The sequence below is a fragment of the Callorhinus ursinus genome, unplaced genomic scaffold (genome assembly GCF_003265705.2).
Source record: "Callorhinus ursinus isolate GAN/ISIS: 27379988/994484 unplaced genomic scaffold, GSC_fseal_2.0 scaffold8, whole genome shotgun sequence".
In the NCBI taxonomy this organism is placed as follows: domain Eukaryota; kingdom Metazoa; phylum Chordata; class Mammalia; order Carnivora; family Otariidae; genus Callorhinus; species Callorhinus ursinus.
In genome coordinates this window covers 60,592,908-60,620,019 of record NW_027397070.1, presented here as the reverse complement: position 1 = coordinate 60,620,019, position 27,112 = coordinate 60,592,908, and the positions used below count along the sequence as shown (strand labels likewise).

Below are 27,112 nucleotides of genomic sequence, written 5' to 3'. Positions count from 1 at the left end.
CCACACGGCCCTCTTGCTGTTTCTCGAACGTGCCAGCCATGTTCCCACCTCAGGGACCTTCCACGGGCTGCAGGGTTCTCTTCCCGCAGATCTTTGCATGGCAGACTCTGTCTCGTCTGATCTGACCGCCCAGTCTCAGGTAGCCACCCGGTCACTCCCTGTCACGTCCCCGTTTTAACTCTCCGCTGATCTCTTACCACTAGCTGGCCTTTTTCTGGTTTGTCTCCCCTCCTGGAATGTAAGCAGCACAAGGGCAGAGACCCCTCTGTCTCCTTCACTGCTGTCCGTGCCAGATGCTGGCAGGTGCTAAGTAAATGTTGGCTGGTGTGTGAATGTGAGGAGCCTGGGAGCTCAGGCCGAGGGAGCAGGAAGGCTTCTCCAAGGTGACCCTGAAATGCATCTCACACGATGCCTGGATTTTGGCAGGAGAAGGGAGGGAGATACAACATGTCCAGGCACCCTGGGGTGAGACAGATTGCCACGGCCTCGGAAGGATGCGGGGGGCCTGGAGAGTGTGCACACGGGAGGCTGGTGGCCCAGGGAGAGCGGGTGACAAGCTCTCAGTCATAACCGCAGATGCAGACCTCCTCCACCTGGCTCTGAGATGATGGGCCAGGTCGTGTGAACCCCTTGTGGGTGACCAGACTGGGCATTCCAGAGTCAGAGCACACTCCAATACGGGCCATCTTCTTTTCCTTTTAAATTAACTCCTTAATGTTCTGTGCAGGTAATGAAGGTACCTGGTACTAAAAATCAACTAATACAAGAGAGTAACTTCCTTCCTACATCATCTCTGTGCCCTCCTGCCCCTTTCCACAGACGTAGCCACTCTTAGGACTTTCCTGGGAGGTCCTTTCAGAAATATTCAGCATATCTGTAGATTTATTAGAAAGTGCGTTGTTGGTTTTGTTTTTTTACACACAATAGTAACAGACGGCACACCCTATTTTGTATCTCTCTCTGACGTTGGTACCTATTGCTGTGTAACAAACCATCCCAAACTCAGTGTCTTAAAACAGCCACATTTTATTATTTGTCACCATCCTGGGCTTGCCCGGGCTCGCTCCTGCATCTGTAGCCAGCTGCGGGTCAGCTCCGTGACATGGCTGCCCTGGGCTGGCTCGCTCACATGGCGGGGCCTGGCTGAGACGACTCAGCTCTGTTCCCCGTTGCCTTTCTTAGATCCAGGCCAGCCCGGCCATGGGCTCAAGGTGGTCACAGAGAAGCAAGCGGGAAGCTGATGTGTAAGTCTGTTTCCCAGCTTCTGTGTGCGCCAGATGCACTACTGGTCTATCAGCCAGAGCAGATCACGTGGCCCAGCCCAGGGTCAGTGTGAGCGGCCACAGAGCATGTGGATTCAGGGAGGTGTGAAGACCTGGGGTAGTGTGTGCAGTCAGGCTACCACGGGGTTGTATGGAGATCCGTTGCCCTCGTGTAATGGACACATCATGTATCATCATGTGGGGTGTAGCATAATTCATTTAACACGTCCCGGGTGAGGACCGTACGGGTGTATTCTGCCCTGTGCTCTTGCCACTAGGGCTGTACGTAGCCAACATCCCTGTATGTACCTCTTGGTGCCTGAGAGCGCATGTATGTAGGGGAGAAGTTACTAAAACTGGGCTTTCTGGGTCAGGTGATGTAGGTACATAAATCATTTTATAGATGTTGCTCAGTTGCCCTCTGCAGACACTCAGTTCATGATGCTTCTACCAACACTGTCCAACAGTGTCTGTGTTTCTGTCACTTTTTGGTGGGGGGGGGGATGACAGGTACTGGGAGCGCTGAGAGAGACACCTGTGACTTACGAGAAGCCGGGTCAGTGAGGGGATGACATTCACTGAGCTTGTGCTGAGACCAGGAGACAGAGAAGCTGGGTGACAGAGGAGAGCTCAAGAACTGGCTCCTGCCTGAACAGGGATTTGTTTTTCCTCTTGGATCACAGCCACGGCAGGAATGGTTTGAATAGACCTAAATGCTTCTCGATTGACAAATCCCAGTTGTTGAGGGTTTTTTTTTTTTTTTTGGTACTGATATCAGGTACTCCCTGGAATAGAGTAGAAACCCTAAGCTTTTTCTTCCCAACCTGATCAAGTCTCTGGGTGTCAGCTGTTTATCCCTCGAGGGAGAAGGCTGGGAGGAAGGGGCAGTCACCTCAGGGGGCAAAGGCCACAGTCCCCACCCCCCTTCCTCGGGGGGGATCAGGGAGGTCGAGGCTGCTGGGCATGGAGCTGGGCCAGCTTGGGGCTCGGGGGACTGTTTGGAGATGAAGCATGGCACCAGAGTGCCCCTCCCCTGGGGGGTTAATTCCCCATATTCTTCTCAGTGACGGTCCCCAGGAGTGGTCTCTGTTCGGCTTCAGGCTTTGGCTCCACGTAAGTTCCTGGGGAGCTGGTTTCTGCAGCCTCACTTACACCCTGAAAAATGCCTGAGGGAAAGGTGGAACGAGCCCTGGGCACCCCTGAGTTCCTCCTCACTCCCGTCCCCTGAGAGTCCTAGCAGGTGGAGCAGGAAAGGGACTTAGGAACGGCCTGCTCACACAGCTGCTTGGGAGGGAAGCTGGGCCCCTTTTCTGGGGGCTGATGTCCACATGCCGGGGCCACAGGGCAGGGAGATGGCCTGGGTTCAAAGTCCCTGCTCCGGGACGGACAGGCTCTGCTACCTTTGGCATGTTGCTTCACCTCTTGTGCCTGGTTCCCCATTTGTGAAATGGAGATGCTAACAGGCCCTAGCGAGGTTGGGAGGACTAACGGGGTTGTGTAAATGGCTTAGCCCACTGCACGGTATTTAGTAAGAGCCCAGCATGGCTTGTCTAGTAATAAATGTTGCATAATGTTCTTATCTTCCTACTGGATTGCAGGCCTCTTGAGCAGAGGGCTTGTGTCTCACAGAGCCTTCTGACCTCATTAGATCCAACATAACCATTCTGGGAAATAGCAAGTCCAAAACGAATGGCAGTAACAGGAACAGTAACACACGTCTACTCAGCACCTGCTTTGTACCCTATGCGTTACGTACATGATGTCTTAGCCTCACAGTAGCCAGGTGAGGAAACAAAGGTTCAGAGAGGTTAAGTAACTTGCCCAGTGCCACACAGCTAGTAAGCAGCAGAGCTAGGATTAAGCCTGGGGCTGCCTGAGGCCAGAGCTCTGTCCTCCACGTTGTAATGCCAGACTTTTGCATTCTGGAAAGTAACATGCCTGGCCCCACCGTGCAGTCCTGCTTCCCCACCTGCAGTGTGGCTTGCCTGGCTGCGCCCTACCCTGTGTCTGGTGAGTGTGAGTAGGCAAAGGAGTGGGGGAAGAGATACTCAGATTTAAGTCTTTCATGTGGCAGAATTCTGATGTAAGGGCTCCCTGTTCCTGTGGGATAGCCGGCAACTCTCCAGGCAAATCCCAGAGCTCACTTGTTTGTTGAGAAGTGCGTTACAATACGCATTTCTCAGGGATCACTTTTCTCTGTGGTCCCACGTCTAGAGTCATGAGAATTGTTTCTCCATATAGTCTGTCCTGTGTTTGTGGTTATTTTATACAGGAGGGTAAATTTGTTCCATCTTGGCTGGAAGTGAAAGTTCTATTTTTATCTTTTTATCCTCTTTTATTTCATACTTAATTCTTTAATCCAGCTGGAATTAATTTTCTTGTATGCCCGGGGGGCCTTTGTTTTCCTTGTACCTCACTGTCCTAGCGTGTAAGCAGACACACTGTGCGCAGTAACAGCTGGCTAGGTGACCTCTGTTTCTTTCGTCACTTGCAGGCTCTGAATCGGGAACCCGCAGGTCCTTGACAGGAGCACCCAGTGCCGTGGAGTGTTCGTCAGGCTGCTGAGCTCCTGCCTCATGAGGACGGAGCCTTGCCGTCTCTGTATGATTTCTCTGGCCTGAGTTCATGGATATTTTTCAGATCTTTGCCCTCCTGGTTGGGAGAGTGAGTGGTAGGGAAGTCACCTTTTTCAAAGGAGAGCAAAGAAAACATGGTTTGCTTGGGAGATTCATTGGAACCTGAAAATGTTTACAGTTGCACAAACGATTTTGCAACCACCATGCTAATTTCAAACTGGAATGTAAGCTCTTTGCTCAGAGCGCACAGCTCCTTCCAGACCTGAGGAGCTGATCCTTGCCTATCTGGCAGGAAACTCCTAACTCTGGCCATCTTCCTCTCTCTGCCCTTCATGGTTCAGCTCTAACAAATTACTTGGAGTTCCCCAAACAACTAGGCTGTGTCATGCCTTTGCATATTCCGACTCTGCTGCTTGAAAGACCTTTCCGCACATTTTCCATTTTGTAAACATGTACCTGTAATATTCTTGGTGAGGGCTTTGTCTCCTCCTCTGCCACCCAGGACTACCTCTTGGTGCCTGAGAGCGCATGTATGTAGGGGAGAAGTTACTAAGTAGAGCTGCAGTGTGTGGAGTGGTGCTGAGGGACTAGAACTTCCATGAGGGGAGGGACTGTGTCTCCTCATTCTGTGCAAAGCCTCTTCTTCTCAGCCGAACCTTTCCAAGGGCCCACCCAGTTGTTCTGATAGAGCTGGGCTCTCTGCATATCTTAGCAGCAAGGCTCTGGTGTGTTCCCCCAGGATCAGGAGATCAAGAAACTAAAAGGCTGTAAATCCTACAAAGCACTAAGGTGGTAGTTTTATACTTCTCTTTATATGTAGTCCTTTGTTTAAATATTTTTGTAAGCCTAGGCTATAATGCCAGTGAAACAGGAGAGGTGATGTGAGGGTGTTCTATCAAAAACCTCAGTTGGGTTCTGTGGGATTCCTTCTAGACATGAGGGACTCTGGGAATGAGTATTGATTGGTAAGGTGTTCTCAGATAGCAGTTCTCAACTTAAAGCCTGTTTGGTGGTGGGGAGATCTAGCTAGGATAACAGTTTGGCCAGTGTAACTAAGGTCAGAGTAACAGTGACTAAAGCAAGAGCCAGGTAGAAGTTAATGTTTCTCTCTCATGTAATAATTCATCATAAACAGTCCAGGGCTCAATGACAGCTCCTGGGTGTTGGAGACCAAGGCTCCTAATGTTGTGCTCCAAAGTAGATGGCTTCCATCTTGAGGACCGGAATGGATGCACCATTTTCCACCAGCCAAGACTCACTCCAGCTAATGTGGTAGAGTGAAGAGAAACTGGAGGGTAAGCTCATTCCCTGGAAGGGCCCCGCAGAGAAGCTGCATACAATACTTCTGCTCACATCCCATTGGCCATGACTTAGTCACGTGACAGCCTCCAGCTCCCGGAGAGCCTGGGAAGTAGTCTTTACGTTGGCAGCTATGTGCACTGATAAAACTCAGGGACTCTAATACTAAAGGAAGAAGGGGAGAATGAATATTTGGGGACAACTGACAGATTGTGCCACCAGGACCAGGCCTAACACAGGAGGGTATAGTCCAAGTGCCTTGGCCCGTCCTTAAATTAATTCACCACTTATTGAGCACAGACTCTGTGCCAGACATTGTGCTCGGCTCTGAGACTAAAAACTAAGTAATACACAGATTCTTCCTTCAGGTCTCTCATTACAGTCTGGAAGAGGCAGACAGATAGGTAAACACCTAGGTTGGGGTGCTTGAGGTTCCTGGGGCAGCTGGGGCTGGCTGGGGATAGGGCATGTGTGGGGAGAGATGAACAGTGCTTGAAAGATCAATAGGTCCTTATCAAGTAACGGTGGATGGTGTTCCTAGTATTCCGAGTCATCCCAAAGGCGTGGAGGGAGGAGGTTCACAGGGCCTGCATGTGGAGAACTGCCTGTGGAAACTTCCAGGTCCTGTTTTCCGTGGGGATGGGGCTGAGCGGGGAGAAGGGAACCATTAGTCCCATGTTCTGCTCCCCACTTGAGTCTGCATTCTTCTCCCCTCACTCACCCACACCCTCTTCTCTGGCCACTTGGTCCAATGTGCTTTCATCTTCACACTTTTCTTATGTTCTGCTGTTCCCTCAGCCTGGTTTGCCTTTCCCTGTACTGTTTGCCAGTCCACATCGAACTCAGCCTGTCAGGTCTAGTTGAGAGGTGTGGCAGGCCAGGCCACAGTATTTCCCTCACTGAGAACTCATTAGCTCTCATCCACAGTCTTGCTGTGGTCGTGGTATTATTCCCCTTTCATAAATGCAGGCTGGTGCTTCAAGAGGGTAAGCGATATGCCCCCGATCCCACGGCTAGAAAGGGGTGGCAGGCAGCAGAGGGCCTGATCTGCTGTCCTCTCTGCTTGTTGGCCTGGGGAGTCTGCTCCGGGCAGCCATTTCCAGCTGCAAGGTCAAAGGAGCCCGAAGCAGGGAGGTAATCAGAGTGGGGGTGGAAATGAGGGATGTGTGGAGATAGGAATCTTCAGCTCAGATGTACAGAGGGGCTTTCTTAGAATTGCCCCCCAAAACACCGAGGCTAAATCCTAGGGCCACAGACACAGTGTGACAAACTGGGATTTATATCTATGACTCTGAATCTCATGTTATTTTATTTTTTGGAAATTTAAAATCTACAAAAAAGAAACTCAATGTATACTAATAGTCTCACCACTCAGAAATAACCACCATTAATGTCGCAAGATATATACTTCCAGTTTTTAAAGAAGAGTCACAGTTTTTCCTAAAAGCAATATAAAATGATTCTGCTCAATAAAAATAATTCAAACTGCAAAGGTGAGAGTGAAAAAATTATCCCAAGTCCTGTCATTTGGAAATTTTTATTACTTAAGTGATACTCATTCTAGACATCTTTTTAGGGAAACAGACAGAATAAAGATAAACAGGCATACTTTTATAAATGGTGATCACACTCCCATCTGATATCACAGGCATTAGCCATGGGTAGCTGCTGACCACTTGAAATGTGGCTGGTTCGAATTGAGATGTGTCATAAGTGCAAAGTACACACTAGATTTGGAAAACTTTTTTTTTTTTTAAGTCAGCTCTATGCCTAACCTGGGGCTCAAACTCATGACCCCGAGATCAAGTCACATGCTCTACTGAGGGAGCCAGCCAGGCGCCCTTGGATTTGGAAAACTTAGTACGAACAGGAATATAAAATATGTTGATAATTAAAAAATGTGGATTGCTTGTTCAACTAACAATATTTTGGATATATTGAGTTAAATAAAAGATACTATCAAAATTAATTTCACTTGTTTCTTTTTCCTTTTTTAATATAGCTACTGCAACTTTTAAAATAGCATGTGGCTTGCATCCATATCTGTTGGGCAGCAGCTATTTTATTTTATTTTTTTAAAGATTTTATTTATTTGGCAGAGAGACAGCGAGAGAGGGGACACAAGCAGGGGGAGTGGGAGAGGGTGAAGCAGGCTTCCCGCCGAGCAGGGAGCCCGATGCGGGGCTCCGTCCCAGGACCCTGGGATCATGACCTGAGCCGAAGGCAGACTTAACGACTGAGCCACCCAGGCGCCCCAGGCAGCAGCTATTTTAAAAATAAAGTATTAATAAGTACTGATGGGAAGAAGGAAAGGAAAGTGAATCTAAGCGAATTGTTGAGCTCTAGATAAATGCTTCACCATGTGGCATTGTTTCCAGAAAGAGTGCAGTAAAGTTTTAACAAGATTGGTGTCGTGTTTTTTTCTTTAAGCATGTATTACCTTGTTTTGAAGGATGGTACTCTGAAGCACTTACCAATTTTGTTACATTGTCATTTTTGCATTGTGTTGGTTTATAGCAGTCCAGTTCTGTTCTGTAACTAGTTCTTATAGGCATTTAGTATTCTCTGTGTCAGTGCTCTGATCCTCGCTGTCAGGCCTTTGCCCACACATCCTTCATCCCTGAGCCCTGGATTTCTTTGTTAGCTGCATTTCATTCTCAGGAATGGCTCATGCTTCTTGGAGGAGGCTGCTTGCTGCCCTTGCACCTGACCGGTGTTACGGCCAGCTCCAGGCCTGTTGGGTTACGCTCTGTGTCCTTGTGTCCTCTGCAGACATTGTGTCCTTGTCTTCTGCGGTAGGATGCTGCTGTGGTCCTGCCTGATGTTCCCTCATCTTGTAGGCTATTTGCTTTTCCTTCTTGGACAACGTAGAGAATGCTTGAGTTCAGTAACTTAACTCAGCCCTTGTTTACTGTGGCTTGGCCCATCCCAGAACACTAGGTCTCATTTCTAAGAGACTATTTTGGGCGTCCCAGTACACAGATAGAGGCATTGCTGAGAACTTTAGATTTGGCAGATTTGGGTCACTGACCAGGAAGGCTGGGAAGGCTCTCCTTATAGCTCACTGCCTTCAGTGGACCTACCACTCAGAATCTCAGTGGGTGCTCCGTGACTGTTTCTTGACTTAATTTTAGATTACCTAAATAATAAGCCAATCTGTTCTCCTTTCTGGGACTGGAATGTTGTTAAAGATAAAACTAGAGTCCATTTTGGCCCCTAACTCCAGTTGAGGTCCTCCCTCAACTGTAGCCCAGTGGGAGGTACAATCGTGGATTTGAGGTATATCCTTCCAGACCTTTTACACTGTGCTTATATTTTAATGCAGTTCGGTTCTGTCGCATCACAGAAGAAATAGGTCATGCTCACGCTGGTGTATGAATTGTTCTGGGTTCATGCAGAACATCTAGATGTGCGGATTCCCAAGAGCTACTTCTGGAGTGAGCTCTTCATTCTAATTAACAAGCCAACGTGCACAGTAATGGAATTGTAACTCTAAGTAGTGTAGTCTTAGGAGTAAAACCTTCATCTAGACATTCCTAGTTGTCAGTGTCTGTATAGCTTCGACTTTTAGGCAGAAACAGACTGCGTGCATTCAGGTCATTTTGACACAAACTCATTTTAAGAATCTATACGAGACATTGCTCCAGCTCACATCCATGTGTAAGACCACAGAACACAAAAGAGCTAGGAGATGTCACTGCATCAGTTTTGGAAAATACATAGTATTATTTTGTACAGATCATGCCGAAAAATAGCATAAGACAGCTGTGTTTTCCTACTGAGCTTGCGCGCTCTCCATGTTAATATGTATCTAGTCTTTCTAGATTCAATAAATGTGTGACAAAGGAATGAGCTACCCCCGTCTGTGTACACATTCTGGAACATTCTTATTGATGAACAGAATTCACTGTAAGCTGGTGCCCACTTGGACTCCCTCTAAGGCTATGAAGTTCCAGAAGGGCCTTGCACAGAGCAGGGGTGTGGTGGTCCTGAGGTCCCCGGGCGGAGCTTCCCAGCACACAGACCATTCCCGGCTCCCATTTAGCTTCTCACTTTGTTCTTTGTAGATGACATGGCAGAGCTTCTCCTCGGGGAGTCAAAGCTGGAGCAGTCCCTGAAGGAACACCCCCTGCGGCAGGGGGCCAGTCCCCGAGGCCCCAGGCCCCAGCTGACCGAGGTCCGCAAGCATCTGACCGCCGCCCTGGACCGCGGGAACCTAAAGGTACTGTGGGTCTCTGAGCTGAGGGGGCCAGTGGGGTGATGCTTGTTCTGCCTCCTCAGGGCAGTGAGCCATGGGGAAGGATGGCCTGCAATGGACCGGGCAGTGTTCAGAGCACACGAGCACGCTGCCACAGCGTGGCTTCTCAGAAGCAGGCCTGCTCACCGTGTGATCGGCGTCTCGGCCCCCTGTCTGGCTGACCACCTTATCGGGGCTTCCAGCTCACTAGGGTCTCTGGTGAGTCTTCAGTGACATGCTATTCTGAAAAATCTTCTCTAGGTGCTTGGAAGAGAGCTGTTGTATATGGCCCAGAGCTCAACCTGACGCCTTGGCCACTTTAGGAAAGAGAGGAGTTAATCAGGAATGCCATTTACCGCACAATTCCTGCCTAAAATACACAGCTCCTGAACGTCCCCAGGCTGCCGTGGCCCAGAACTGCGTGGGGCTCCTCCTGGCGAGCACAAGCCTGGTACTTTGGTAGGGGAGGCCAGGATGGAACCGTCCCTCTGCCTGAGCAATGGCCCTAACCCTCATGGCCCAGGAGACCTGAAGCACTACCCTTCTGCTCTGCTCCTTCCCTGCCCTGTCTTCCCGTCTCTAGACTCAGCTTTCCCTCTCATCACATATTCTTTTCTTGCTTCCTTTGAATCTCCTTTCCTCTCGTTTTTGCTCCCCCTGTGCCTGCTGCCCCCTACACCCGTTAGCTCACTTACGGGGCTCTGAGTTCTTCCCCGCCCTGAAGGCTGATTCGTCCTGCTCTTCGGAGGTCACGCTCCTCCGGGGAGCTGCCTGCACCCAGCTGCAGACCCGTCAGCGTCTTCAGCTGCCCTCGTGCTGTTGTGCACCCCTCACCGTTGTCTCATCTCCAGAACTTTTTTGTCATCCCGGACCAAAACTGTCTATGCCTGAGGCTCCGACTCTCCGTTCCCCCCTCTCTGCCCCTGGCAACCCCCAATCTACTCTCTGTCTCTATAATTCTGACTGCTCCAGGTCCCTCATATAAGCGGAATTGTAGAGTATTTGTCTTTTTATGACTGGTTTATTTCATTAACATAACGTCCTCAAGGTTCATCCATGTTGTAGCATGTGTCAGAATTCCCTTCCTTTTTAAGGCTGAGTAATACTCCATTGTAGGTTTATACAGTGTTTTGTTTATCCACCTGTGAGTGGGCACTGAGATTGCTTCTGCCTTTTGGTACTTTGAATAATGCTGCTATAGTATAATACAGACTTTTTTTTTTTTAAGAGGGTGGGGAGAGAGAGAGAAGGGGAGCGAGAGAGGAAGGGCAGAGGGAGAATCTTAAGCAGGCTCCATGCCCAGTGCAGAGCCTGATGGGGGGCTTGAACTCACAACTCTGAGATCATGACCTGAGCCGAAATTGCGAGTGGATGCTTAACCGACTGAGCCACCCAGGTGCCCCGAATAGTGCTGCCATGAATGTGGGTTTACAATATCTCTTCCAGATCTTGCTTTCAGTTCTTTTGGGCATTTACCCAAAAGTGGAATTGCTGAATCATACGGTAATTCTATGTTTAATTTTTTAAGGAACCTCCATACTATTTTCTGTAGCAGCTGCACCATTTTACATTTTACTTTCTCACCACACTGAGTTCCAATTTCACCACATCCTTGCCAGCATTTTTTATTTTCTGTTTTTTGGTATTGTTTTGGTTTTGGATAGTAGCCATCCTAATAGTTTTGAGGTGATATCTCATTGTGGTTTTGATTTGCGTTTCCCTCATGATCAGGAATGTTGAGCATCTTTTCATGTGCTTATTGGCCATTTGTATGTCTTCTTCAGAGAAATATCTATTCAGGTGCTTTGCCCATTTTTTATTTGGGTTGGGTTTTTTTGCTGTTGTTCAGTTGTAGCTCTTTGCCTTTAACCTTGATGATTTCTCTTTCCTTTTTCTTCACTTCCCATCTCAGAACCCTCCAGGGCTACTTCTCTGGACTTTATTCTCATGTTTATGTACACCCCCCCCCCCCACCGAGAAGCCATGTTTTCCTTAGCTTTACTTTTTGGATCCGTTTTGGAAGCTTGTGCCTATTCCCAAATTGTTGTGTGACCCCCACGGAGGCCACCTCCCTCTCTGGGGCTTAGTTTCTATCAGTTTGAATAGGGTGGGCTGTTGGAGGGGTGAGCTTGGGCCCTCCCAGCTCTTAGATATTCCAAGCCTGTGAGCTTTCATTCAGAGATGTCCTTCCTCCTTGTCATCTCGTCACCTCCTTGGCCCTGGAGCAGTTGGGGGCTTGGGCAACATTTGTGTAAGTGAGTGTTAGTGTTTGTCAGTTGTGTGGCTGCAGGCTTCTGGAAATGCAGGCAGAAAGCCTCCTTTCTAAATGGCCTCTATGTATGTCTGTCTCCACTGGACACAGCTCCAGGCCCCTCAGGCTGGCTTGAGAACATCAGTTAATTACTTTATTTTTTTAAAGATTTTATTTATTTATTTCAGAGATAGAGTGAGCGGGGGTGGAGGGAGGAGCAGAAGGAGAGGGAGAGGGACAAGCAGACTCCCTGCTGAGCACAGAGCCTGATGCAGGGCTTGATCCCATGACCCAAGATCATGACCTGAGACAAAATCAAGAGTCAGACGCTTGACTGACTGAGCCACCCAGGCGCCGCGCGCATCACTTGAATATAGGAAGGTCAGTTTACTAAGCACTTGGTGCTGCATTTGGGCCTTTAAAAACACATATTCTCTCTTTCCCTGTTTTTTTTTTTTTTTAGATTTTATTTATTTGAGAGAGAGAGGATGAGAGATAGAGAGCACGAGAGGGAAGAGGGTCAGAGGGAGAAGCAGACTCCCTGCTGAGCAGGGAGCCTGATGTGGGACTCGATCCCAGGACTCCAGGATCATGACCTGAGCCGAAGGCAGTTGCCTAACCATCTGAGCCACCCAGGCGCCCCTTTCCCTGTTTCTTTTAAAGGGCCATGCCACACTTCTCTTCAGAGTCAGTTCATGATATTCGTCGGTCCTCATCAGTGAGAAAGGGTAGAGGGACAGTGGACACGTGGGCCGTGCTTCCCAGGGATGGCCATCAGACGTCCCTTCAAGAGGCCAGAGGGTGTGGCTGTGTGCTAGGGGAGAAAGGTTGAGGATCATGCTCCAGGCCTGACATCTGGCTAGTTTGTTTCCTCCTTCCAGATCCCTAACTTCACTGTGAAAAATTAACCTTCTGGTTTACCAGGTGCTGATGGTTTTTTTTGCTCTCCACCCAGTGCAGTAGTAAGAACATGGAATTTCAAGTTAGAATTCCTGAGTTTGTGTTCCAGTTCTAGCTTTATAAGCTGTGTGATTCGGTGAAGTTACGTACCTTCTCTGAGCTTCACATTTCTCATCCATAAGCATAGTTAGCTGGGGGTTGTCTTGAGGCTCAGATGTGGCACCAGAGACATGTCATTTACTGCGATGTTATTGGTTCTATCTAGAGAGATTTTTCTCCTGTGGCCATTTTAAAGCTTCCTCTGCCGTATAAAGAATGTTCCAAAGTCGCCCAGCTTTTGCATGGGTGTGTTGCCCCAATAGCTGGCTACTGTGAAACTTGTTCTCTTCTTGACCTTAAATCAGTACGTCTCCTGGTGGGGCACTTGCTCAAGCCCAGTGCAGACAAGGTGCCCACAAAATACGCACGGACTGAAACAGGCAGGACCAGAGCAAGGTAGCAATGTGGTGGGGCAGAAGGAGCCTGGCCTGGGAGTCAGGAGACCTGCTTCTCAGTCAAGTCAAGAAAACCGTGTTTCTCCTGGGCAGGGCAGCACAGCTCTGCTGGGGCCGGTATCCCCAACCCTGCAGTGGCAGCCTCCGTGTGGGGTCGCCAACTAGACTCGCTCCGGCAAGGCTCTCCCAGTGCATCCACACTGTGCCTTTGCACTCGGAATTTTGTTCAGGCTCCTGTATCTTTTACATCTGGCCTTGTAGTTTACTTTTCTTTAAAAAAAAAAAAATTTTTTTTTTCAAGTTGAATTAAACATCTTTTTCTTTTGGTAAAATATTATCTAACACAAACTTTGCCATCAAACCATCTTAAAGTGTACAGTTCTGTGGCATTGAGTACATCTGCACCGTCATGCAGCCTCTACCACTGTCCATCCCCAGATTGAAGCTCTGGGCCTGGTAAACACCAACCTCTGCTCCCCTCCCCCTTCTGTTTGCTTTTTAAACCAGTGGTCCCAGGGCTGGAAGGCCTAAGGGAGGAAGGAAGACAGCCTTGTCTGCCAGGAAGCCTTTTCTCTGGGTGGAGAACCCCTGTGGTGGGACTTTTTTTCATAGCTCTTTTCCTCTTCTCTTAAGTCTGCTTTGATTTCTCTGTTTGCAAAGATAATTCTCATTTCTTGCATTCTAATTTTCTTTCTCTCTGGCCACTCAAAACCCCCTTTTTTTGTTCCTTTCAGGGCGCCTGGCTGGCTTAGTCAATAGAGCATGCCACTCTTAATCTCAGGGTCATGAGTTCAAGCCCCACATTGGGCGTGGAACCTACTTAAAAAATAATAATAAAATTTAATTTACTTTAAAAAAAACCCTTTTGCTCCCTTCCTTCCCTTTGCTGATTTTACCATCTCTCTAATGCTGCCCGTTGCCCCTGCTTCCTTTCTTTTGTTTTTTAATTTTTTTTAAAAGATTTTATTTATTCATTTGAGACACAGAGAAAGAGAGAGAGAGAGCATGAGCAGGGGAGCGGCAGGCAGAGGGAGAGGGAGAAACAGGCTCTCCACTGAGCTGGGAGCATGTTGTGGGGCTTGATCCCAGGAGCCCGGGATCATGACCTGAGCCGAAGGCAGATGCTTAACCATCTGAGCCACCCAGGCGCCCCAACCCCTGCTTCCTTTCAAAAAATACTTTATGATTTCACTTATATGTGGAATCTAAAAAAAAAAAAAAAACAACAAATGAATAAACAGACAAACAAAAAGCAGAAACAGACCCATAAATACAGAGAACAAAGTGATGGTTGCCAGAGGGGCGGGGGGGTTGGGGGTGGACACAATAGATGAAGGGGAGCAGGAGATACAGTTGTGGACTGAATGAGTCCCAGGAATAAAAGGCACAGCATAGGGAATGGAGTCAGTGATCTGTAACAGCACGGTATGGTGACAGGTGGCGGCTGCACTTATGGTGAGCACAGCAGAGCTTAGGGAGTTGTCCAGTCACTATGTCGTACACCTGAAAAGTGTGTGACATTGTGTGTCAACTATACTCAAAAAAAGAAAAAAAAAAAAAAAGAAATGCCCGGAAGCTGGCGATCCTGGCGGACAGCTGCTTTGCCATGCTCTGACTGGTTACCTAGCATTGGCCACCCCGTCACGGTTAACAGAACGGTGCGGCTTCCTGGCATGCTCCTGTAAGCAGGAAAATCTAGCCTTGCATAGCCTGGGTTCCAAGGAGCAGACCTGCGAGAGGGTGATAAATCTGTCTCCTTATATAGCAGGCTAGGCTGTCTCCTCTCTTCCTGCTGATGAGTGCTGGCCAGGGGGAAGGGCAGAGGTTGAGGCCAGTGGGGATGGACTGGGGAGGCCAACCTCTCCTGCCTGGAGAGGAATGAGGGCCCATCAGAGGACGAGGGCTAGAGCTCGCAGCCTCTGTGGGGGGTGGGGAGGACCAGGGTTCAGTCACCTTACCCAGTGAGAATGGCTCAGTGGGAAAAGTTCGCCCCTGGAAAGAAAGCAAGTCCTGGGTTTTGCACCAATTTAGAAAACCTCTCTCTTTGGGTTATTTGGGTTATAGTCTTGTAGCACACCCCCAGGGCAGCGGGCAGGATGCACCAGGATGTCCTTTTTTGAGACAGGTGCTTGTATGTTTTGTTCAAAAAGCATCCCTTCATCCTTGGCGCAACACAGCCAAGCACGGGGACCTGTGGGGAGCCTCAGTGTTCGGTTTCATTTTGTTTTACAGCCACTTTCTTGAAGTGGAGTTCATATGCCATATAACTCACCCATTTAGAATGTACAGTTCAGTGGTTTTTAGTATATTTACAGACTCGTGCAGTCATTACCCCATTTTAGAAAATTCTCATTGCCCCCAAAATAAACCCGTACCCATTAGCAGTCACCTGCCATCCCCCACCCTCCAGCCCTAGGCAAACACACTAATCTACTTTCTGCCTCTATAGATTTGACCACTCGGGCCATTTCATATAAGTGGAAGCATGCAACATGTAGCCTCTTGTGATTGGCTTTTTCACCTGCCATGGTGTTTCTGAGGGTCATCCCTGTGGTAAGCATGGGGCACTGCTTCCTTCCTCACTGTGGCTGGGTAATATTCCACTGTGGGGCCATACCACATTTTCCTTATCCGTTCCTCAGTCAGTGGGCATTCAGGTTGTTGGCAGTCGCAGGGCCATGGCAAACGATGCTGCTGTGAACATTCGTGTGCGCATCTTTGTGTGGAGAGCCCCGAGGCTTTGTGGCAGCAGGTGTCGGGTCCCCGAGGGAGCATTACTCCTAGCATCGTAGGAAAATGTTTTTCTCTCTCCTTTTCCTTCTAGTCAGAGTTCCTACAAGAATCCAATCTGATCATGGCCAAGTTGAATTATGTGGAAGGAGATTATAAGGAGGCTCTCAACATCTATGCCCGGGTGGGCCTCGATGACCTGCCGCTGACAGCCGTCCCTCCCTACAGGCTGCGCATGATTGCGGAAGCCTACGCCACCAAAGGTGAGCCTGCGCCTTCCCTCCCGGGAGGCTGTCCCCTGGGGCCACGCTGCGTGGAGCCCACAGGCCAAGCCTGTACCCTGGATCAGCACCTCCGCATGGTGTGGGCCCCGCCACACCCTGTTCCCTCAGACCCTCAGTTCTTCAGTTACCCCTGAAATAAATGAGGGGCAAACATTTTAGTAAAGGGTCCTGATAATTAATATGCAGTGAAATAGGAATTTTTTTTTCTTTTTGGTAATTAAGACAATGCACAGCACACGTCAGGATTCTTGTCATATGGCCACTTGGCCACATGGCTGACCAGTTTTATTCATTATTGCCACCTCTGGGCTAATTTAATTAAGGCTGATTGGTCCCTGCAAATGGCTGTAACAGCCAGTCATCCAGTGTTTAGCTGTGTGCGTGGGGGCTCCGGGGCTGGAAGGAAGTGTAAACGTCAGCCCGGTTGCCAAGAAGGAGCTTGCAATCCCATGTGAGAGGATGCAGTCCCACGGAGAAGAAAATGACAGACGCAGGACACACACATTGTTTGACTTTTCCAAACTGCCACTTCCTCATCTGTGAAATGGGTATAACCACATTCACCTCATAGATTTAGTCTAAGGATCAGTCAAATAATGTATGTAAAGCACTGACCACAGTACCTGGTGCATACTAAATGCTCATCAAATAATATTTTAAAATATCAGCCCCAAACAAGGCAGCAGATGGTAAAAGTCAGGTGGCTAACAGCTTTTTAGAGATAAGAGAGGTCACACAGGCCCACAGGACCAGGAAGGCTTCCTGGAGGAGGAGGGACACTTTGAATTGGAAAGGCCATCGTAAGAGAGGGAGCATCTGAAGCAGCTCCTCTCCCTCCTGCCACCTACTGTCCAAACCATGCATTGTGACTGACTGTGGCCAGCACAGAGGCCGGGGCCCTGGTCACTCGTGTGCTGTCAGCTGTCGGACTCGGTTGTCCTGCGCAACGGTGAACAAAGACCCAGCCTGAGGCACACTTAAGAGCTTTGTTTCAGGGGTGACGTATTCAACCTGTTCCCTGGGGAACCTCAAATACTGCCAGGTTCATCTAATTAATCTTCGAAACCTCCCTGCGGGCCGGGGAAGGATGCTGTCACTCTTGGACGGGCACTCTGGCACTTTGGCTGGCACCGTCCTGTGAGGCTGGGGGTGCCACGGGGCGTGCTGGGGTGTGTGCCACGCAGCTGCCCCCTTCTTCGTGGTGCCTGCTCCGTCACCTCACATGCCTTGGGCTTGGGGGAGTTTGTGTGTGATTTGGGGCCAGAAACGATCTCCTGCAAGGAGAGCAACGCTTCACCAGGCAGTTGCCGGTCACCCGGGGCCCAGTGGGTTGTCTCCAGGGGTTTTGCTAGTTGCAGAGGGGGGATGGCTCTGGGGTCTGCTTCGCAGCAAGAGCTCAGGTCCTCGTATCAGCTCTAAGACAGACTGGTGGTGGCAGCCATCTGCAGGGGGCACTGCCCGCTCAGCCTCGTGGCTGAAGGAGGACAGGAGAGGGCAAGGAGGACGGGAGACGTGGTCCCTGGGTCTGGGCCTGCGTCATACGTGGTTAGCAGTGCGCCCCCAGCTGTGGTGGGAGGCTCCTGGGAGACCTGGCCCTGGCCGGCTCCTGTGGGCACACATAGCATCACACGCGTGCAGGAGAGGCAAGTGTTGCTTGTGCCAGAGGAAGTGGCCTGCAGCCCAGGTGGCGCTGGCCCCGAGAGCCGGCGCCGGCCAGGTGAGAGGCAGTGCAGAGGGGGGATTCTGAGCACCAGTGCTTAGCTGTCCGCCTGGTCCGGCTCCCACCACCATCACGTACTGGCTCTGCACGCCTCGGTTTCTCCATCTGTCCAGCTCTCCTTGGGTTGTCTTGAGGATTACGCGAGATCATCTGTATCAAATGCCCAGCACATAGTGAACATGATCTAAATAGTAGCGTAAAAGCTGAGTGTTTGTTCGGGTACTACAAGAAGTGACTTACAGTAACTGAAAAATTGTCCCTTTAATTTGTGGAGATGCCCAAAGACAGGACAGTTCTCTGAGGAGTTCAAGAGGCTCTTGGTCCTAACTCTGGGTAGCAGCACTCTTTGGTTCTTCTTTCTTCTTCAAGGTCCTTGAGAAGTTTTCAGGAGAGACTGTGGACAAATATTAGACGAATGCTAGTATACGGGGTTCTCTTCTCTCCGTTGTGAACCACGAGCCTGCAGGGGTCTGAAGCAGGGTTGGTGTCCTCAGCTCAGCGTTTCCAGCACTTTTGAAGTAGTTGCTGACTTTTCCAAATTGAGACCATCCAGTTAAAAAATTGGCTTTCTGGCTTCTTCGGGAAGAAGGGAAGGGCTGTCCCCTCAGGCCCCCTGGGCAAGCCCTGGCTGGAGCTGAGCGCCCAGCGCTCACCTCTCCCCTGACCACCGCATGCTGCTGTAGGCTCGGAGTTCGCCTTTTATGGGTCACCTGAACTTTTCCACAATCTCCAGCGGTCTGATTGGACCAGGGCTTTCCGCCAGAGCCTGAAAGTATCACTCCCACATCTGCTCTTCCAGCCATGGCTGCGAGCTCTTCCCCTGGCCAGGTAATGTTAGCCTTGGCTTATTGGGAATCTGCAGCCAACATCATTCAGGTACCAGTTAGGGCTCTACTGTCTCTTAAATCCTCCAAACCTGTAATTTATAGACAAAGGAGATGAGACTGGGCAAGGTGACTGGAATGCCCACTGTGTGCCCTTTATTTGGGTATCTCAGCCAGTCTTTATCACCTCCCTATGAGGTGGGCTCTGTTACTCTTTCCATTTTACAGATGAGAAAACTGAGGCACGGGGGTTAGATAAGCTGCCCAAGGTCCCGAAGCCAGGCAATAGATGAGCCAGGACTCGAGCCAGAGCCCATGCTCTCCTAGCGAGAGGCAGAAGGGGCCTCAGTCTGGAGCCCATGTTCTTAACCATTCTGCTCTGTTGGCATGTGGATCAGAGCACGCTTGGGCCAGGTGAGGTTTCCTCATGTAGAAAACACTCAGATCACTAGAGGATGCCCTTGATTTGCACATAGACACCTCTTGGCAGCCTCACCTTCATTGTTCCTCCACTGTAATTCCTGCTCCTTGCCCAGATTTCTTCCTGTAAATTCTGTTCCTCCAGTTCGTACTTCCTGTCTTCTCTGATGGCCTCTGGGACTCACCTGTTCAGAGTCAACCATATTCACTGCTGTCTTTGCTCAGTAGATTAGTAGGTGACATGAAAGTCATACCAGAATCAGTTGTCCTGGTATCAGACGCCCCTGCAGGTCTGTGAGTTCCTCTAAAGGAGGAGCTGTTTGTTTTGTTTGTTTGCCATCCTCAGAACTCGGCACAGGATTTGGCACATAACTGGTGCTCAGTTATTGAGTGAAATTTGTACAAGTTCCCTTGCTTGCATTTTTACTGAGATGCCCATCATGTCATTCAAGTGATCTGGGTGCCTTCACTCCTAGCCTAGCATGGTGAGATGCGTTTTCTTTGTAGATGACATACTGGGCATATTTCAATGATTTAGAGTCCTTCCCTGCCGATTATGGGCAATACCTCCGAGAGTATGCTGACGTCACACCATAACAGAGCCTGACATGGATCTCTTTTTGAAAGGTTGTACATTTCCATTCATTTCCATGATCAGGGACTTCTGACATAGATCTCAACTCCCCCCACTATCCCCCCAACTCCTTCCTTACATCTCATAAACCTAAGCAGACAGAGAGTGGGAATCGAGGAAATGGAGAAACTCTAGCTTCTGGTAGTACTGGTTTAATCAAGCGAGTAGACATCTTTGCTCTGGGATACAGATTGATGTAGCAAATGAAATCTCCAGGACACCAAGTGGCCACAGATGTTCTTTTCACAAATGGAAAGGCTGGGGAATAGCGGACACATGGCCACTGTCTATTTTGGGACTTAGATGTGCTGGACACGGGGTGACTTTCTGCAGATCGGCCAGTGGGAGCTGGAAGTGGCTTGCCTTCCCCGATACGGCCTCTGTAAACAGCCTTGGTATGTACCCTGTTGTCTCACAGGGACTGAAAATGCCTGGGTTCCAAGATGAGGGAGTCCTGGAACAGTCCGCCTGGTCACAGCTGGTGGGGCAGCCGTGTTCTCCGAGGTTCCTGTTCCTCCCCATCCACTAGGGTGTTGTCCTCATCTGTGTGATTGAAGCTGCTGTGGTGGCGGGATGCAGCTCGTGGAAGGGGGCAACGAGGGAGACGTCTAGGGTGAGCAGAAGTAGCACGGGTCGGTTCTGCTGACAGCCCGCTGGGGAGAGGTTGCTATAGCACCTTAGCCACCAGGGACCTGGGAAAAAGAAGACTGGGGGCTCACGTAAGCCTCTGATTTGACATGTCCAGCAGAGCTTGGTCTCTCACCCGGCTAACACCTGTAGGAGGGGCAGGGAGAAGGAAGTAGCCTGCACCCAGGCTAATGAAAGGGGACGTGGAGGCCCTGAGGCTCTGGCGCCCAAGAGGAGGGGAATTATGAGCCTGGAAACAGTGGCGTGGTATTAAGCTTCCTTTCTAGATTGCGCGGTACCAAGCCGAGAAGGACCGACGGCAGAGGGCCAGCGGGGCCTTCCCAGGCACCCCTTGTACAGGCATTTCCTCTTTCCACTGGGGGAGACTGCCAGGGAGGCCAAGGGACTCGCCTGATGACGCCCAGTAAGCTGGAGGCAGGGCCAGGATGAGGCAGGAAACCTTCCTGTCAAACTGCATGACCTCCGTTCCCAGGTGGAGAAGGCAGCACGGGGATGGGGAGCTCTACGGAGCCTCCCATTGTCTCTTTCCTCCTTTGCTCCCAGGTTTGAAACTGCTCCTTTGATGCGCTGGTTAAGAACCTGGGGTTTTGGAGCCAGACTGCCCAGGTTTGATCTCTAGCTTTGTCACTTATTAGCTATAAGACCTTGGGCGAGTTCCTTTCGTCTTCCTGGGGCTCAGGCTTTTTTATCTATAAAACAGAGGTAATTATAGTATCTATGTTATAGGGTTATTGTAGGGAATGAGGGAGTACGGGTAAAGCTCTTAGTGTAGTGCCTGGTGGATCAACAGAGTTTAGCTATTTTTGTTCTTGGGTGTGACCCCAAATGGCTAGACCTCTTAGGGAGCCCCAGGTAACGTCCAGTTATGGGGAAGAGGGGAAGAGTTGCCTTAGCATATCTGCCTTGTCTGGCAGAGGGTATGGTCCCAGGAGTGGGACCCAGGAACAGTACGTTTAGAGGGAAATCTTTAGAGGCAGATCAAGCAAAGATCTGAGGTCCGGAGTGCCATCTGGGGAGGAAGAGGTGTTGATGGTGTTGGAGGATGGGCAGCACCCAGTGGCCAGGGGCAGATGGAGAGTTTTGCTTGAGGATGGGGCCCAAGACACACTCCCTCTGCACTTCACCAGTCTTGCCCAAGGCTGATCCAGAAGGTTAGAGGTCTTTGGAATTGGGCCCACATTAATGGTTTTTTTCACAAAAGGCCATTTACATTGGAATGGATCGGTTGATTCAAGTAGTGGTCCTTTAAGAGGCGAGAACCATTCACACGGTTCTCTGACAGCTGTCTTCATAAGGAACATGCTAAATACACAGGAGAGAGAGCCGCGGAGGAGAAACCATCTCTTGGTTGGACTCCCCTTCCTGGCCAGAGGCCGGGGGCCAATCTCTAAAGACCTCCCCTTCTCTAGAGTCTGCAGAGCTCATGGACCTCTTGCTCTTGCCAGAAGTGCAGGTATGATGAAGGATAGCATTCGAATTACATAATGATCTCCCCTTGGAAAATGTGACAGCCTTTTTTGCCTGCCTCCTGTAAAGTTGGCCCTGGGGCTCTCTTTGGACTGCCCACTGTGTGCGTTCTGAGCATCCCGTCTCAGGACACGGAGTCAGGGAAGGAATGAAGACCCCTGGCTTCTGCAGTGGGCAGGGTGAAGGGGCAAAGGAGCTCGCGAGGGAGGCTTCTCAGAAGTGCTGCCTTTTCCCTGAAGCTGATAAGCCCTAGTCTTTAAATAGAGAACCCACTTCCAAAAGCTTTGGATCCCAACTTTGCTCTCCCCAGTTTGAAACCAAGTGTCTTCACACATCCACCGACTTCAGCTTAGCATAAGCAGTTGTTAGACCAGGAGACTTAGCACATTCACCGACAAATGTTTTTGGAAGATGCACCTGGGGATTGCTCGCTGTCTTCTGGGGGCCTCCCACCAGAGCAAACTTTAGATACATCAGCACAAGGGATGCAGTCCATCGATGAGGGGCTTTTATCAGGTGTCGCTCATGTGTGTGTTCACCACAGTCTGCCCAGTCCTGGGCATCTGGGTGCCATGGAAAAAGGCTTGGAACAAGTTGAGTTGGAAATCCTTCAGATAGTGGGTGGTTATGACTTGAGGACTATCATCTTCCCCAAAGGCTGCCAGGCATGTAGACCCCAAAGGAAGCAACCATCTTTAATCAGGGGTTCCATTTATGAAATAGAAAAGAAAAGAGAATGAAGGCGTATCTATCTGCCCCTTACCCTTAGGGGTTGATTCTGACAGCACTGTGTGTCAAGGTGAGGCCAGACCCCCGACATGGTGACTTGAGGGATGCGTTTCCTCCAAGGATGCTTTACTTTCCTGCTTCAAGGCTTCTTTTTCCATCCTGGAATATTGGCTCCCAGGAGCAGCCCCAGTTTCCCCCAGGAAAGTGGAAACGTTTATTGGGGGGTTCTCAGGCTGTCACGGATGCGGGCTCCATCCTTGGAGAGGTTAGTTTGCTGCTTCCGGGGGAGCCTGGGTGTGGTGGCCTGGCTACAGGCTGGCTTCAGGCACAGACATGGAGACCAGCGCTTAAGAGCTCTCCAGCCGGCTCACACAGAGGCAGCAGCTGCCGGGGGTGGTGGAGGTGCGGCTGAGAGGATGTGAGGCTGCTTGTGTGCTTGGTGGGAGAGAGTGTCACTAGAGAGATGTGACGGTTGCTGGGGACCCCAGAGTAGGGAGGGGGCGGACCAGTGGCTGAGTGTCTGTGTCATCTGCTCTGCTCAGCCCCAGCCAGCCGCTCGGCAAAGGCAGTACAGGAATGTGTTGTGTTTGTAGAGAGGATGGAGGTGGCAGTGCAAATCCAGGTCCATCCTGCAAGGCTTTCTGCTGGGGGGGCCAGAGCCCCTGCCCTGGGGAGGTGCCGGGGTGCGCAGGGGGAAGCAGTGTATGGAGACTTTTGAGGGCCCGAGCCAAGCTGAAGACCCATTTTGAAGTTCTGCCAAGCTCTGTGGGTTAGGGCCCTTTTCACTGCAGGTGAAAGAAAACCCCACCTTGTCTGACTTCAGTGATAGCTGGATTCAGGGCTCAAAGATGGATTCTTTCTCCCCATTTGTCTCCGTGTTGGTTCCCATTTCAGACTCCAGGTGGCTGGCTGGAGCAGCCCCAGACTTGATTTTCTTAACCTGGGCCACATCCTCACTGTGTCTCAGTGCCCTGGTGGATCACATTCCTACTCTTGATCTAGTTCCAGCGGCGAGCATCATGCCCCGGGACTGGCTCCGGTCTGGTGTGAAGGCTGTGATGAAGGAGGGTGGTCCCACCAGCAGAATCAGAGGGAGGGTCCACAATAGATGTCCACAGCACAGCTCTTCTGAATAGGAGCCCTCTCGTCAAAGAGGCCCAGGGCCCTGTATGCCCTTCTCTCCTTGGAGGTGGTCCTTGCAGGGGAGAAGGAGAAGGGACACTTGGGGAGGAGCCAGGTGACCGCTCTGTGATGGAGTCACTGTGGACTGGACTGAAGATGCCTGGCAACCAGACCACATCAGGTGGGTCAGCACTGAAGGAATGGGGCTTTTTGGAAAAGAGTTGTCTCCAGGGGTGGAGGTCCCTTGGGAGAAGAAAGACTTCCTGTTCTGGCCTTGGGAATGGGGCCAGAGCTGGGCAGCGGAAGCTACACAAAGTCCAACGTTAGGCCTGTATCTGGAAGTCTTTCTAATAGCGACAGCCACCTCAGGGCTCGGCTGCCCTGGGAGGTGGGGGGCCCAGTGGATTAGCATTTATCAAGCCCTGCCCTGAGTCACGTGCGGTGTTTGCTGATTGACCTGTGTGATGGCACCTCATTCTGGCAGTCGTCCCTGTGAGGAGCAGAGAGGCTGGATTTCAGAGGTGAGGTGGGGTTCACATCAAGGCCTGTGGACTCCAGAATCCCTACTCTATTTGCTTTATTGAGCTGCCTCTCAGCTGGAGCATAAATTCTCATTTGGAGTGGGCTGCCGTTGACAAGGGGCTGAAGGACCGGTGTCAGATAACCTGCAAGCCCTTGATTCTGTTCTGTGATTCTTAAGCCATTTGATCTAAGTCCCTAAGTCTCACTTTTCCTACCTGCAAAATGGGGATAATAATACTCAGATGAGAGTACTGAGAAGGCTGAATAAGACAAAATGGGAAGTGCTTTGAAATATATAAATCTGAGGTCAACAGTAGGGGATTTGTGTCGTCTGTCCTCACGTACACCTGGGTTTGGGAGCAGCCGGTGGCTGTGATGTCCTCGCTCTCCCCACGGTCCTCCACCGCCCCCCCCCCCCGGCCTGGCCCCAGGGTCCTGTCTAGCGTGCTCCTTTCCTTGGGCAGCCAGTGGGGCTTCTAGCTATCACTGGGGTTGATCGCTTACCCTTTCCCCTATAATTTTATCTTATTGGTCTTCTTGATATAGACAACATACGTATGCATTACATAAAAATCAGAAGTATAGACCGGTCAAAAGAACATAAAAATATCCATCACCTGGTCTGCCCGGAGCCAATTTCTGTTAACATTTTAGTGCACTTACTTTTAGATCTCTATAATTATCTTGTGGGTTTTTTTTTTTTTATAAAAATGAGATTATACCACATATACTGCTTTATGACCTGCTTTTTCCACTTCACTACAGATCATAAACACTTTTAGCAGCTGCACAGCATTTCATTACATGGATAAGCTGTAATATATTTAACTAAAAAGCCTCTATTTTTGGACATGTAGGTTGTTTTCAGCTTTTTACTGTTACAAGTAAAGCTGTGACGAACGCTCTCTCAGGCTGATCTCTGTGCTTGTCCTTAATGCTTTCCCTAGGAGAGATTTCCAGAAGTAGAATTTCTGGGTCAAAAGAGAAGTATTTCCAGACTGCTCTGCAGAACGTCTGTACCTTTGTGCTTTCCTGCCCACAGGGTGTGGGACCAGTTGCCTCTCCTTCTGGCTGAAACTGAATAGAATCCCTTTGATCTGAAAGTGAACTTTGAGTCTTTGGTTGTGTGTTGAGTATAGACTATTTGGAAAATAAAGAAAAATATAAAGCAGAAAATAAAATCAGTCACCATACGACCACTTGAGCTAGTGAACCACTGTTGGGGTTATATGTAAATATATAAAACATAGAAAGATAGATATTTGCATAAGATATAAAATATTTAAAGATAAAAAGATATATATACAATATTTTGTACACAATTAGGATTATGCTATATATATTATTTTATAGTCTATTTTTCACTATATGTATGTGTGTGTACAATTATTTTTCCATGTCATTAAATATATATATATTTTAAAGATTTTATTTATTTATTTGACAGAGAGACAGCGAGAGAGGGAACACAAGCAGGGGGAGTGGGAGAGGGAGAAGCAGGCCTCCCGCCGAGCAGGGAGCCCGACACGGGGCTCAATCCCAGGACCCTGGGATCATGACCTGAGCTGAAGGCAGATGCCTAACGACTGAGCCACCCAGGTGCCCCTCATTAAATATTTTTGAAAAAAGTTTTTAATGACTGCACTGTGGTGTGCCTTATGGATATTTTTGAACAGTTGCCTATGGAATGTCTGTATTTAGTTCTTCATATTACAAATATGGTCTATAGCTCTATAAAAAAACAGATTTATTGAGATATAATTCAGATACCATAAAATACAACCTTTTAAAGTATATGGTTCAGTGGTTTTCAGTATATTAAGAGTTGTGCGGTGATCACCACAATCAATTTTAGAATGTTTTCATCACCCCCAGAAGAAACCTGTACTCATCAGTGGTCACTTCCCAACATCTAATTCACATCACCCCAGCCCTAGTCAACCACTAGTCTACTTTGTGTCTCTGTAGATTTGCCTCTTCTAGGCATTTTATATAAACAGGATCACATAATATGTGATGTCTTGTGTCTGACTTCTCTCACTTCATATGTTTTCAAGGTTTGTCCATGTTGTAGCACGAATGCATGGTTCATTCCTTTTTTTGACCAGATAATATTCCCTTGTATGGATATCTCACATTTTGCACATTTTATTAATCCATATGCATCAGTTGATGGACGTGGGGTTGTTTCCACATCTGGGCTGTCATCAGTAATGCTGCTGTGAACATCTGTGTATAACATTTGGGGTGCATGTATGTTTTCATTTCTCTTGGACATACACTTGGGAGTGCAATGGCTGGGTCATGTGACTGCTCTGTGTTTAACGTTTTAAGGAACCACAACTGTTTTCCAAAGCGGCTGCCCTGCTCTAAAGCTTCCAGTTGCTTGCCGGCTTGTCAGCACTTTACTATCGGTCCCCTTGATGCTAGCCATCTCAGTGGGCGTGAAGTGGTATCTCATTGTGGGTTTGATTTGTGTCTCCCGAATGACTAATGATGTCGAGCAGTATTTCATGTGCTTATGGGCCATTTGTGTATCTTCTTTGGAGAAATGGGGAGTCAGATCTTGTGCCCAGTTTTAACTTGGGTTAGTTGTCTTTTTATTATTGAGTTGTAATAGTTCTTTATATATGTTAGATATGGATATAGGAGACATGGTTTATAGGTATGTTGTTTATGAATATCTAGTTTTAAAATATTTGCTGCCATTCTGTGGGTTGTATTTTCATTTACTCAGTGGTAGCCTTGGAAACAAAAATGTTTTAAATTTTGATTAAGTTCAGTTTTTCCTCTTGTTCTTGTTCTTGTTCTTCTTCTGGTTGCTTTTGTGCTTTTGGTGTTGTAGCTAAGAAACCACTGCCTAATCGAGTTCACAAAGATTTACTCCTATGTTTTCTTCTAAGAGTTTTATAATTTTAACCCTTACATTTAGATCTATAATCTACTTTGAATTAATTTTTCTATATGGTATGAGGTAAGGTTCCAACTTCATT

The 27,112-nt window shown here is 49.0% G+C and overlaps 1 protein-coding gene across 10 annotated transcripts in view; it reads left to right on the top strand.

Moving 5' to 3' along the window:
• TTC7B (tetratricopeptide repeat domain 7B) overlaps window positions 1-27,112 on the top strand; it is a 248,922-nt gene that overhangs the window by 13,693 nt on the left and 208,117 nt on the right. For 8 of the 10 annotated variants that reach the window (XM_073895744.1, XM_073895745.1, XM_025869471.2 and 5 more), the window contains exons 2-3: window positions 9,205-9,359; window positions 15,844-16,012. In XM_073895744.1, coding sequence (XP_073751845.1) covers window positions 9,205-9,359; window positions 15,844-16,012 — 324 coding nt within the window. Of the gene's footprint in view, window positions 1-5,115; window positions 5,134-9,204; window positions 9,360-15,843; window positions 16,013-27,112 lie in introns of those variants that run through there. The other 2 variants (XM_073895742.1, XM_073895747.1) reach the window with 2 other exon arrangements.